The 13,392-nt window shown below is 49.9% G+C and overlaps 1 protein-coding gene across 1 annotated transcript in view; it reads right to left on the minus strand.

The window, feature by feature from the left end:
• LOC131207693 (uncharacterized) overlaps window positions 1-11,804 on the minus strand; it is a 68,639-nt gene extending 56,835 nt beyond the window's left edge. Inside the window, exon 1 of the mRNA XM_058200319.1 lies at window positions 11,678-11,804. Within this exon, the coding sequence (XP_058056302.1) occupies window positions 11,678-11,735 (58 nt within the window). The 5' untranslated portion in view covers window positions 11,736-11,804. The remainder of the gene's footprint in view (window positions 1-11,677) is intronic.
• Window positions 11,805-13,392: the final 1,588 nt, after the last annotated feature.

The following is a 13,392-nucleotide window of genomic DNA, read 5'->3' on the forward strand; positions in this document are numbered from 1 at the left end:
TGGTAAACATTTGCCAAACCTGCAAACCGCAAACAATCGATTAGCAGCGAAGCCGGGCGTTAAAACGGCCAGCCAGCCGGTCAGCTATATCCGGACACCGCTACTCGCGCCAGGAGGCCCCCGCGTGGTATTGGAGAACCCTCCGGAGAACTGTTACAACTACTTCCCTTCCACCGCGTAATGCCGAGCAGAATGGCCGGGAACGGGAAATATTAATAATGGCCGCAGTGGCCAGTGGCTACGAAGCATTCGAGCCTCCCGTCGAAAGGGATCACACCCGGTTCCATCAACTCAGAAACACATTACACGATGGGCCCCGTGCGTTACAGTTTACGTTAAAATCGGAGCAACCATCAACTGGACAGGCCGGCTGGCTAGCCCGGCCGGTGAGCAGATGGCGGCAAATGTTTTAATCAATTTTTCAATTAATTTCCTTCCGCGCGGGGAGAGTGCGCGCCACGCATATGGCCCCTCAACAACACCGCGCTTAGGCCATCCCTTTTGCGGCTACCCCAACCCCAACATCCGTAACCGGTAGGTGCACCCCAACATTGGAAGGCCCGAGGCCCGGTCCGGCACGGAAAAGCAAATCTTCCAAATCGAACTTTCACGCTAGGTGGCCACTCCGGTTCCGGTGGACGAAGAGTTCGCGCGTTCTAGGTATCTTGACGCGCCGCGATCGACACCTGGACAAGCCGGACATCGAGATAAACCGGCCGTAAAAGTGTAGGGGTCCCAGGTGTGAAACTGTGGTCTTAGCGCCCCATACGGCACCACCACGATTGGTGAAAATGATCGTCGTCGGGCAGCCGGAAATGCTTACCATATAATATCGTAAAATCAACGATCCCATTATATGGTCAATAAAAATCAATCCCAGTTGGTTCCACGCCGGCCAACTCTTAGATCGCTCTGCTCTGGTGATGCAATCTCCGTAGAAGACGAAGAAACCGATCATCTCGCACACTCACGGGGTTACGCTTCTAAAGCCGGCCATTGCTTCGTTTCATTAGGAGCGTTACTTAATACATTTGTTTGCGTTCGTCGGCGTCGGCGAAAACTGCTTTCTTTGCGAAATCTGCGGGAGCATCCTCAGCAGAGCGTCCGACACTGGCACTGGCACATCGTAGCATTGTGAAATGGTCCTTTTGAAATAAATTCATTTTAAGAAATGATCTTGTTTTACCAGGTCTAGAACTAGAAGATCGAATTATTTCACTGATCGCTGTAGCATTTAGTAACATTTTTCTCCTCTTACTACGTTGTTCATTAAGTTCAGAGCTTCGGTAACACAGGTTTCATTTAAATCAGTCATTAACTTTTTTTTCAAGCCATTTTGTATCGACGCGTTACAGCATTTTTACAAAGGAAAAAATCAAATACCGTGCAATGATTTTTTTTAAAGGTTTACACCACTTTTGCTTTCAAATCAAATTTCTGAACAAGTGTTGAACATGTGTAAGGACTCTTCGCCTTCAATTAGTACAGTAGAAAGATGGGTTGCTGAACTTAAACGTGGTCGTCAAACCCTGAAGACGATTCACGTCAAGAACGTCCAAAATCAGTAACAATACGTGAAATCGTAACAAAAATATACGATATCTTTTTGGAAAATCGTCGAATGACTGAAAGAGATTTAGTAGAAGCCCTAGGCATCTCATTGGGCTGTGTAAGCAAAATTTTAACTGAAATATTCAAGATTTCAGTATTCAGTATTAGAATTTCAGAAAGCTGTGTGCACAATGGGCATTTACCAGATAGCGCCCCTAGCGACTTCCATCTGTTTCCAGACCTAAAACAATTCATTCATGAAAAGTGTTTTTCATCAAATGATGAGGCCATAACCGATGTGGAAACATATTTTGCAGCCCTTTCAGATTCAAACTTCAGGAATGGAATTTATAATTTGGAATCTCGTTTGAGCAAGTGTATGTGTTGGAGACCATACTGAATAACAAAGTGTATTTCAAACAATAAAACTGTGTTTTTCTTATCGAGGCTCCGAACTTAATAAACAACCTAGTAATTATGCTTTTTTGGCAACATTACATTGTTTTGATATCAGGCAAATGATTTCATGTCGAAAACGAAATACGTTGCTACACATGTCAGTGACTTATGAGAAAAAGTTTGGCCATTTTGAGTAATTAGTCTATTTTTGACAGCTGTTTAGCTTGGACAATATTTGGTCCATCGTAGATTTTTCTCTATTGGAAGAAAAGGAAAAAATGGATGACAAAGAATCTTTATCAAATTTTGCGTGAAAAACAAAATTAAGAGCTCGGGCGCAATCGAAATGTTGACTGTGGCTTATGGTGAAGCTTTACTCAAAATGGCCGAACTTTTCACCACTAGTCACTGATATGTGTAGCAACCTAACGCTATAAAAAAAATCGAAGATCGGATATATGTAGCCCACGGAAATTCAAAAGTTGCGAACAATTTTTAGCACACCTCGTACATTTGGTTTGCAACTTATCTTTGAAGAAGTTGGACCATGTTGGTTTTTGTGCCTGAAAATTACGTTTCGCGGGGATCATTCCTTTTCTGTGACTTGCTGAAGAAAACTGCTAAAGAATCGCGTCAAATGCTTGCCGAAGCTTGGTCGTGGAACATCGCAGTGCTTTTAGCGGTTTACAAAATTTAAACATGGCGATTTTCACTTCACAAACAAAGAGCATTGAAAGGCTCCAAAAAGGTTCGAGGACACTGATCTAACACCAAGTTACAACAACTCGGCTACGAGTTTATAAAAACTAGCGACCACAGATCTCCATGTTAAAATAGTGACAAAATGACAGATCGCTCCTAAGTTGGTGAGTTCCTTGCAAAATGCGCTTCAGCGATCTGCGGGAGCATCCTCAGCGTATGGAGCTGACCGGTCACGGGATAACCTGGTCTGGTTGGTTTACCATGCCACGTTTCGGCATTCGGCACAACAAAACAACAAAAAACGCAGACCCGCAATCCACAACTATTCCGCGGTGTGGGCACAAGTAAAAAATGAAAGTAAAGCAAACCCACCGCATATTCCGCCCGGGGAGCCCGCCGACGGTACAGTTATATCCGAACCGCATCGGAACGGCTAATTTCCTAATACGAGCGAAACAATTTAATTATAAAATTAAGCTGCGCGCGCGTTGAGCGTTTTCTTCGGCGCTCGGCTTCGCCTTCGTCTTCGCCGGTCGGTCGGTCTGTTTGTTTGTTGTACTCTCGACACTTTCCGGTGCGGCCTCTTCTTACGCGATTCCGCAAAGCTCGCCGATCGAACCGTGCCGACTCATTTCTCACACTATAACCTGACTCTGGGGGCCTGTCGAATAGAGCGGCCTGTTTGTGTTTGGGGCCGATTGGTTCATATTGTTTTCTTCCATTTACGTCACAGAGACCATGATCTCCATCGTGATGGACTGGTTCCGTGTGGAGTGTCTGGGTTTATAACTTTTCTCCAGGCAGCGCGGTCATCAAATGGGACTAGGTCGATGATATGGAAGAAGATAGACTGAGAGCTCACTCCAAGAGCTTTAATCAAAAGTTCAGCACCAAGGAGCGTCGGAAGTCGAACCTCCCGAATCGATCTCACCTGTTTGACACGAAGTAATGGAACCTGCCACCTGAACCAGCGCTACAATCCAGATCACTTTCATTCACATTCACCTACCATGCGATGCGTGCTGTATTTTTAACCTCCCGAGACGGCGAAAGGACACTTTCCAAGACCTTACGAAACAATCTCCACCAGCTCCGACCACCGACAGATCAAGATTTGGTCCGGCCGCCACCGATCAGAAGGAATCTTCCGAAGGGGCGCTTGGGTCGGGTTCCTTTCTCTTCCCGGCGGCTGCACCATCTCGAAGCTTACGAAACGTGTCATTTCGGTCACCCGGCCGATCCGTATCCTGCGCCCCGGCGCATCCTCTGTAAACCCCGGAGTGGAGTGCATTTAGCGGGGTGCAATCGTTACACGACTCTCTCTCTCTCTCTCTGACCCCGACCGGCGTGTATATGTGCAGGTGAACGAGTTATCCGTGGGGCGTCAGGACATTCGAAAGGCGCCTCGGCGGCAAGGGAACCGCATGATTTGGCGTATTTGCCCACCGTAGGGAAAAGTAGATGTCGGTTCAGGGAAAAAATGGCCCCGCTCCGCCCGCCCTACCCGAGCCCTTCTCTCTTGGCGTTCTTCCCCTTGTCACCCGAGCGGGGATCCCGTTCACCCAGGAGGCGCGTTCCTTTCTCTTCTTCGGTGGGCGGTGGCACCGATCCACCTGCCAGACCAGGAGGAGGACTCCGATCGCAGATGGTGCCAAAAAACCCGATGGTCCCAAGCGACCCCCAGGTCGAAAAGTCCCGATTTCCAGGGAGCTCCCAAAAGCTCCCAAGCCCGGGCCGGGCGTCGCGTCACCCACGTAACACACCCACGGTAGGAGGGGTCCTTCACTCCGTCGAACTCCACACCGAATGAAGCAGTAAAGAGACACAATTTATTGTGGTCAGCGAGATCCATTTTGTTACGCTTCCCGTCGCCTTGCGCCCGTCGCACCAGTTACGCGAAAGTCAGAGCCCGCGCGCTCTGAGTTTTGCTCCATTTTGCCCCATTTTGTCCAACGTGCTCCAGGCTGCTGGGCTGGGCGCATTTTCGGCCCGCTTACTTTCGGGAACTGGCGGCGAAAAGGATGCACCTTTCACCGTATGCGCGGCCCAGGGGGGGGGGGGGTACTATCATCCGATGCATTACGCCCGGTTCACTCACAGCTACATTTATTTGTACCTTCCTGGGTTTCGTTTCATCATTGATGAAACTGTAACAGCGAGAGGCCGGTCGCATTTTAATGCTCCATCATTAAACCAGAAACCACCGGTCGGCTCTGATCGGGCGGGCGTTCCTTTCACTCCCCAGCAGCACGTGTGGTGCTCCCGTTTTGGGTGAAAGAACTTCGGCGCCGGGCAACATTCTGAACCCGTTGATTGAGACGTGCAGCCCTGGAGAACTCGCCCGCATGATTTTGAGCCAAAAAAGGTCCCCTTTGACACTTCTCGCCAGCCGCAAAACTTACTCCCGAGAGTGCGGCAAGGACTTCTGCTTTGCACGGCGCCATTATCTGGCACGGGCTGGTGTGTCATAAAACTGATTGCCATAATCATGACACACCACGCATACACACAGGCACCCGCAATTAATCAGTCAATTTGCAAACCATATCGGAGTTATAATTTAATATCTTCCAACAGAGGGCGCGCCCGCCAAGCGACTCCCGTGGCGGTCCTTTCGCTTCCTGCGGGCACCGACGGCGACCGAAGAGCGAGGACACAAGGATGTCGCGCACGGGGTGCCCGCTGGACAACATTCACTTTTGCCCTTCGCCTTCGATTGACGTAACCCTCGCTCGGTGCGCACTCTCGGCGGGTCCAGAAGAAAAGTAAAAGGAATCCCACGAATCCCGCCGTTCGCCTGGGAAGGACAGCCCAGAAAGGGACCTCTCCCGGTGGCTCTTTCTCGAGCCACCTCTCTTGAGGTTCGCCAACATGATCCAGATCACGACGATCGAGTCGAAAGTCCGCTCGACGACGACGACGACGACGAGATCCCGCCGATCAATCCTCGTTCACCCTCGATGGGGTGCGTAAAACCATAAAAACCTTTCTTTCATATTCATATCACTCCGCGGGGTGATTTCGTCGTAAAACGTTCTGTTCCCCCCAATGAAAAAAAACCAGCCTTCCCGAGGCACCCCCCGAAAATTAAATGGAACCGGTACTCCCGGGGCCCGAGGCCGGGTCGGATTAACAGGCCCAATTTTGCCTATGGTCACCTTATATTAAGATGACCTTTTCCGACGAGAACCGGACCCCGATCGAGCGGTCGAAATCGGCGGTTCTGGTTCTAATTTTAACATCTCCGCCGCGGCAATCAAGATGCGTGGAGCTTTCGCCTGGCAGCTTTGTGTGTGAGAACCCAGCACACACACACACAGAGGGGAGCATAAAACCGGGCCAAACAAGCCCACTGAAGGCGCTGAAGGAGGAGATACCGCGCATGAAATGAACACATTAAAATCGTCATCGAATACAGCGCATATTTGGAATACAGAAAGAGACAGAGAGAAGCGTAGAGAGAGAGCGAGAATGAGAGGCAAACCCAAATTAGGCTGCCGCCAGAATCGGTTCTCGGGGGAACCGGGGAGTCCCGGGAGGCGATCGGGCGCGGTGAGCCGTGATTTTATTGCTTCACTTTACGTTCGAACTTGTTTGTCGCCGTTTGTTTGGTGCTGCGGCCCAATCATCCCAATGGCCCCGATGAGAGGATGGCCCGGGCCCGGGTGTGATCCTGCCCCGCAACGCACCGCAACAACCCGGTTGATGCTGCTGAGATAAAGCCTGATTCTTGTTTTATGATCGCTTATTATTTCTGACGAGTTTTGGTGTTCGCGCGCGCTGCTCTCGTTTCGATCGCCTCGAAGCCTCCGATAAAACGGTTGTTCGCCACCGGCCCCAACATCCTTCTGGTTCCCCCCTTTCTCTCCCTCTCTCTCTCTCTCTCTCTCTCTCTCTCTCACGCACGCGGGTTCCGTATTTAGGAAGAAAGTTTGATTGTGGTGCGTTTTTATGGAGGCACACGGGAAAAACGCGGCATTATCCACCGAATGCCGTCCGGGGCCCTGCGGGCCAATCACGCACCGATCCACCTGTGGCCGCCGTGGGACACACAAATGTCGATCCGCCGTCGGTTCCTCGCGGGACAAATAAACGGTCCAACGGGATCCGGGATCCAATCAGAGGGAAAAGATATTTTTATGGTGAACCAGATATGCTTAGCCGTGGCTTTTTGGGGACATCGCGTCGCAGTGGCCGGCGAGAGACAAATCCAATCCAGGGCGATTGGGGTGCCGTCCAATGGGACGAAGATTAGCGCGATCGGTTCCGTTCGTTCCCAGGTTGGCCCCGGTTGGTTTTCGGGAGCGGGATACAGTTATCCAGAAGCATCTTAATGCCGAGATTACAATAGGCTTTAATTTCAGGCGTTCACGAAAGCCCCAAACGGAGGGGTTGAAGTTGGCCGCGGACAGCCGAGAACACGGGCGTAGCTGGCCGACTGTGAAATTAATGTTTTCGAAGCATGAAATGTCGAATCAATTACAACCTGCATTCTAATAAGCGCGAGGGTCCGTAGTGATCCCCGGCCTCTGCTCCGGCGGGGGGGATGACAATGCAACGTGTTAAACGTATCTGGAACGTACTTTGAGCGGGCTCAGAAAAAACTTTGCTTCCGAAAGCATAATACAAAAATCATCCACATTAATCCAACTTAAAGCTGAACTTCTTTACATTGAAAAGCTTTCAAACTCAACAAAACTTCCAAATATTTAATTAGCGACGCAGATCTTGGTGGATTTTCCATGGAGAATAAAGAATCAGAATAAAGAGCGTGGCAACGTTGTCAACCCAAGTAAATAAGTGGTACGCCGAACCCGGATTCAGCTAAACTCAATTACGTACACAACGGTACACCGCTATAGAGCGTAGCTGACACTGTAGCGTAAAATTGATTCAACCCGGTTCGATAAAAGTAACTCGATGAGGAACACAGTATTTGACACATTTACCGTCATCAGAATGCAACTTACAGAGTGTAGCAAGATGAGTGCAATAACGGGTTCAAATGGGGAGCGAATAAAATTCCCTAAAATCCCATCATAAACAGCCTTCGCCATGATGTCCAGAGCTCCGACATTGCTCGATCTTCACAAAGAAAAGGTGCGGCGGCTTCAACTCAGCATTTACAGTATACTCAATGATGAATTGAGGATAAAGCTTTTGGAACTTAGGAAGTCGCAAGAATAGGAAGGGTCGCTTAGGAAGGGTTTTTTCAATGTTAAGCTATGTAATTTTCATTTGCACCGCTCTAGAAGGACCGGTTAGCTTCTTTGATAAACACGTGGATCCATCACAAAAGCAGTTTAAGCTCTCGAATCCTTTCAATACGACTAAGGGACGATCCAGCTTTTCATCCTCTTCAACATCGCGTTAGACTTTGGAGTGGAAACCCGAGTGACCATCTACTTCAAATCCAGCTTGGTAATTGAGATGTTGGTATGTTGTTCAAACAACAACATAGGTAATTGAGGAGATTCGCGCTAGGATGCTGACAGCCAACAATACATTCTACAGCCTGAGCGAAATAGTTTCCGATCTGATTTTGGGACATGAACTCTGTCCGAATCTGACGAAATCCTTTCTGCCGCATCTCAGAGCAAGAAACTCAAATTGATATTACCACTACAACAGCGATCTGCTACTGACGTACAGCTTATACGCCTCGCCCGGCTCCGGTGGGCTAATCATGTCATGAAGAGGGCGAATTTCGGACCAGCCCGCAAAGTCTTGGTCCGTCCAGATGGCCCAACGGAACAGTAATGAACGTTTGCTCCACTTTTATCTGGAACGAGGTTTGGCTAGTTCGCTAGTACTAAATAAAAGTTAATTACTAATGAGAGTAAGATGAGACGGCAAAGCAGATGCTTCAACCCCAATAAAATTAGCGCCAAGTGTCAAGAGCTCGAAAGTTCGCGAATTGGTGAAGATTGCGTATTCCCAAATTAGAGCTTCCCAAAATGTAGTTCAAATGTATCCTAATTAACCATCAATTAAAGTGAATATAAAAGCAAACAGCTTCACCAACAACGTGGTTCGAACGATGCGAACCCACCTAAATGGCACTCTCGATTCCGGCATCACACCCAAGCTCCGCATCGTGAGGATCAAACGCAGTGATGGCAACAGTAGCACAGCGACGAGTTGATTCTCGTAGTGAGACCCACTCACTCCGCAGGACCTCGGCCGGCGGAATTAGCGAACGGCAGACAGAAACGGGCAAAGTTCACCCATTCGCCCGGCGACGGAACCCCACCGGTCGACATTCGGAGTTGGTGCAAATTTTTGGGATCTTCCCAACCCGGCGTAGACGTGGGCCAGCCGGCCAGCAACATCCACTCCCGACCGACAGCGAAAAGGTTGCCGCGGTCGTCGCGGCGGCGTGCGGTGAGTAATTGTAATTGCCTTCGCGAATCGTGACCCATGGCTCCGACGGCTCCGCCAAGAACCGGCCAAGGGGACCTCGGGCCGGGGTTAACTCGAGGGAGCACCGTTGTTAAAAGTGTGTGATGCCTCTCCTTTGCTGCGCGCATAAACCAGCGCAGCAGCGGACGCCGCCGGTGCCAGGCACGCAAACGCGATCCAAATGTCAATAAATGTGACCTGACCGTACATCAAACGGCCAAACGGAACGAACGCATCGGAACGATGGGGTGATCCAGTGCAAAAAGTGCTGCTCCCATCCCCAGGTTCAAACTGGCGCAAACTGTTCGCCCAAGAGATTCCAAGAATTGGCCACTATTTTATTATTAGTGTCGAACTTTGAATGAGCCCCAAAACGTGTTTGAATGAGCGCCCCCGTGAACCAGTCAATGGACAGCAGCATCGGTCCCCCCCACATCTGTTCTCTAAATAGCAACATCCAGCCAAAGGCCCGCGTGGCGCAACAGAAATTCCGCGAACCCACGGAACCGGCGACCGAATGATGTCCCCGAAAAGCGTACCGTTTATGCAAATGCGCCCACTTCGCTCGCCCGACGGCTCGACCTTAAGCCCGATGGAAATCTTCACACCATTCGAATGCGAGGCCGAGGCCAAAATGTCACAACGAACTAATGTGTCTAACACGCCCGCCACATATCTGGCTTCTTGCTGTTCTCTGTGTCGCTGGTGTCTTTAAAACGGCTCCTTATCGAATGGCCCGAAATGCTAGATGTCAACAATTAGCAGGGCGATGTGGCCCCGCGGCTTCCTGGAACCGGAATTTAATTTCGGGTTCAAATCCCGCCGGACGCCACGGAATCCCTGGCGCACACAGCTGGCCGTTTCCAATGCCCGGCTGGCGCTGTGGTGGCTTAAGTCCACCCCAGCGTAACATCCTGGCACGCTTCGGTGCAGTGCTGGCAGGAAAGGACGGAACCGAATCGGAACATTCCGCCGAAGCGAAGCGTAATTAAATTGTGTCGGGGACGGTGGCTACGATGCGGCGATTGATTTTTGGTGTAATGTTTCGTTCCGACCACCGACCACCGACGTTTCGTTTGTTCCACGAAATTTACCAATTACGCCACGCCGCCCGACGCTGACCGACGACCTGTGGGATTTCGTTTCGTGGCGCGCTACGGAGGCTTCCGGACGGACTTTGCGATGCCGCCAGAAAGTGGTTACAACAGTGGTCAGGATTCAATTTCCCGTTAATTGCTAGGAAGGATTAGCGGTGAAAGCTTTCACGGTGTAATTGTTCTTCGCAGCACAGCAGTCTGTGGAACATTACGGGAGTTGAGAATTTGGTTGCGGAATTCGGGAACTTCCCGACAACAGACAACAGATTGATATGTCAGCATTATCAACAGCTGGACTTGTGACTCCCAACAAAGTCCCTAGAGTCTGTGAAGGCCTTTTTTACACGAACCATGATTAGAACCGATTAGAGTCAATCCCCAGTTGAACGCTTTAATGCCGCGGCACCCTTCAAGAGTATCGCCATCATCACCGGTGCATCAACCTTAACCCTAAGCCTGACCCCACAACATAACACATCGTTCAAAAAGTCCCGGGACTAACATAGAGATGGCGCTAATAATGCCATTTATATACCAAGGTTCAGAAGTACCAACCTTCAGATGAGGTGTGTCAAAATTTGACGTAATTCGAAACATAACCAAGAAAGTTATAGTGGTTAAAGTGACGCTACTTTTGCAATCGTGAAAAAAATGAGACAAAACGAGTTTCGTGTGTTGATAAAACATTGTTTTCTAATGGAAAAAGCACTGTTTAAGCTCAGCAAACAGGCTTGAAAAACGTTATCCGGAATCTACTCCGTCGAAAACAACCATTTGTCGTTGGTATGCAGACTTGAGAAAAGGTCGTGCTGATACAATTGATGCGGAACGTTCGGGTCGGCCAAATGAGGTAGTAACTCCCGAAAACACCAAGCAAGTATTGAAAATCGTGATGGGTGTCCGCAAAATGAAAGTGCGCGAGATAGCTGAGATATTGAACATATCAACTGGTAGTGTATTTACTATTTTGCACCAAAAATTGGCTATGAAAAAGGTTTTCTCCAAATGGCTGCCGCGTTTGCCCACGATGGAACAAACGATCACAAATCAAAACGATGACCAAATTCAACGAATTAGGCTTCCAACTGTCTTCTCAACCTCCGTACTCGCCGGATCTTGCCCCCTAGCGACTACTGGCTCTTTGCGGATCTCAAAAAGATGCTCCGGGAAAAAAGGTTTGGCTCAAATGAGGTGGTGATCGCTTCTACTGAGGCTCATTTTGAGTCAAATAACAAATCGTTCTACAAACATGGCAATGAAAAGTTAGAGAAGCGTTGGAATGATTGTAATACATTTGAAGAAGATTATCTTTATGATAAAGAATTTGGTCGATAAAGCGATGTTTTCATAGTTGGTCCCGGGACTTTTTGAACGATGTGTTAGGCTTGAAAGTTACTCTGAGCAAGTTGGGATAACTTAGCCCCTGCTGATAGCGTGGTCGGCATGGATTCCATACCCGAGACCGGCGTATAGAACCTTTCCATAGTGCAGCGCTGCCCTTTAACACGGCTTTTATCGACACTCACCTGAGTAACACCATGCAGGCCATACGACGGATGTTTCCGAAGTGTCCACTTCCCTCATGATATCACCACCGATGGCGATGGCGATAGCGATCACTCATTGCCCCGACGCCCGCCGCGATTGACAATCTGCCTCTCCCGATTGGGACACCACGACCCTACGTCCCTCGTCCCCTGTTCCGAGTTTCTCGTGAAGGCGCGAACCTCGCACGTCTGCTGCAACGGATGTAGATAACGGACGGGGGTCACTTCACCACTCCAGACACACCGCACGTTCCGCACGGTTCTCGGGCCGGGACACACACAGAAAGTGGTTCACGGCGCAACACACGGCAACCCACGGATATATCACACGCCGAGGCCACTCGGACGAACACGAACACACACCGTCACTCTGGCAAGAACCGCACCTCTACTGTTCAACCACGGCCGGCTACGTGACACTTGTTCACAAACTTCACCGACGGCACATCGAGCAGAGAGGTTCATTCCGCTCAGATGACCGGGATTTCGAGCTAAACGCCCGCACGGAAATCCCTGGATCCAGAGGCCGTGGAAACACTTGTGGATCGCTCGTGTGGCCACTACTACCTCCGGTGTTAGCCTCCGTCTGCCACTGTGTTCGTTATTGGTGGCGGCAGCCGAACGACGACAACCCGTTGACTGATACCTTCACGGGCACCACCAACACCACCAGCACACGACTTATCACGCTGAACGCTGGACGGTTGACAATCGGTGACTCACGGCAGGTCTCGGGCAGAAATGTCCTGAGAACGATAAGATGGAAGAGAGATGGACCACAATGAAACATTTGGAGAAAATTCCGACCGATGGCGAGCGAAAACGAGTATTCGGTCGTGTCAGATTAGAGGATGTATTTAGAAGCGAATTATGCAGACGAACCCCGTTCGCATCGTGAACCGCACGGAGAGTGAGATAAGGTGCCTGGACCAGGTCTTATCTCCAGCTCCGCACACCAAGCGACAGAGCAGCCGCTACAGAGTGACACCTGTCCGCCGAAGCCTTCCGATACTTCGCGGGCGTTAGGTAGCCTCAACGTACACCGGTGGAAGGCGTTATCGGCTCGTTACTCGTTGCCGACTCGTAGTTTTATCGGTGACCCAGTTTCCCGACAATGTCACTCCCGAGATGCCACAACTTTTATAGCTTCGACCCTTCGGGCTGCTGGATGCGAAAACTACCGGGGAATTGACCAGTGGTGGTTCATCCAGTTTGTGGATTCCTTAGCGCCTACAACTTCAATTTCGTCGAAGAACCAATCCCAGCCAACATTTCTCGGTAGTGAGTTAAACACTCACTACTTCGGAAATATTTTTTTAAATAATTCTCAATTCTCTGTCTCTGAAATTTCCAGAATGAAATTAGACTTTTCAGGTAAGGTTCAAGGTAGTTTAAAATCTAAACACTTGATGGATCACCCTACACTGGGGAAGCAACTGGGGCTACACCGGTTATCCTGTCGCACCACGGGAAGGATAATCGCGGCGGATCGCAACCCAGCCCAGGACTGACTGTTGATCGTGCTAATGGCGCACTTGAGACATCGTCGGCCGGAGATCCGGATCCAGACCAGACTCGACAAACAGTCGACCGCCAAGCAACCATTTAGCGCAGCCTCTTCGAGCGCGCGCACAGCAGTGGTCAAAGGTTGATCAACCGTGCGTTACACGGCACGCCGTCGCCGTTCCACGCCG

The sequence above is a fragment of the Anopheles bellator genome, chromosome 2 (assembly GCF_943735745.2).
Source record: "Anopheles bellator chromosome 2, idAnoBellAS_SP24_06.2, whole genome shotgun sequence".
NCBI classification, from domain to species: Eukaryota; Metazoa; Arthropoda; class Insecta; order Diptera; family Culicidae; genus Anopheles; species Anopheles bellator.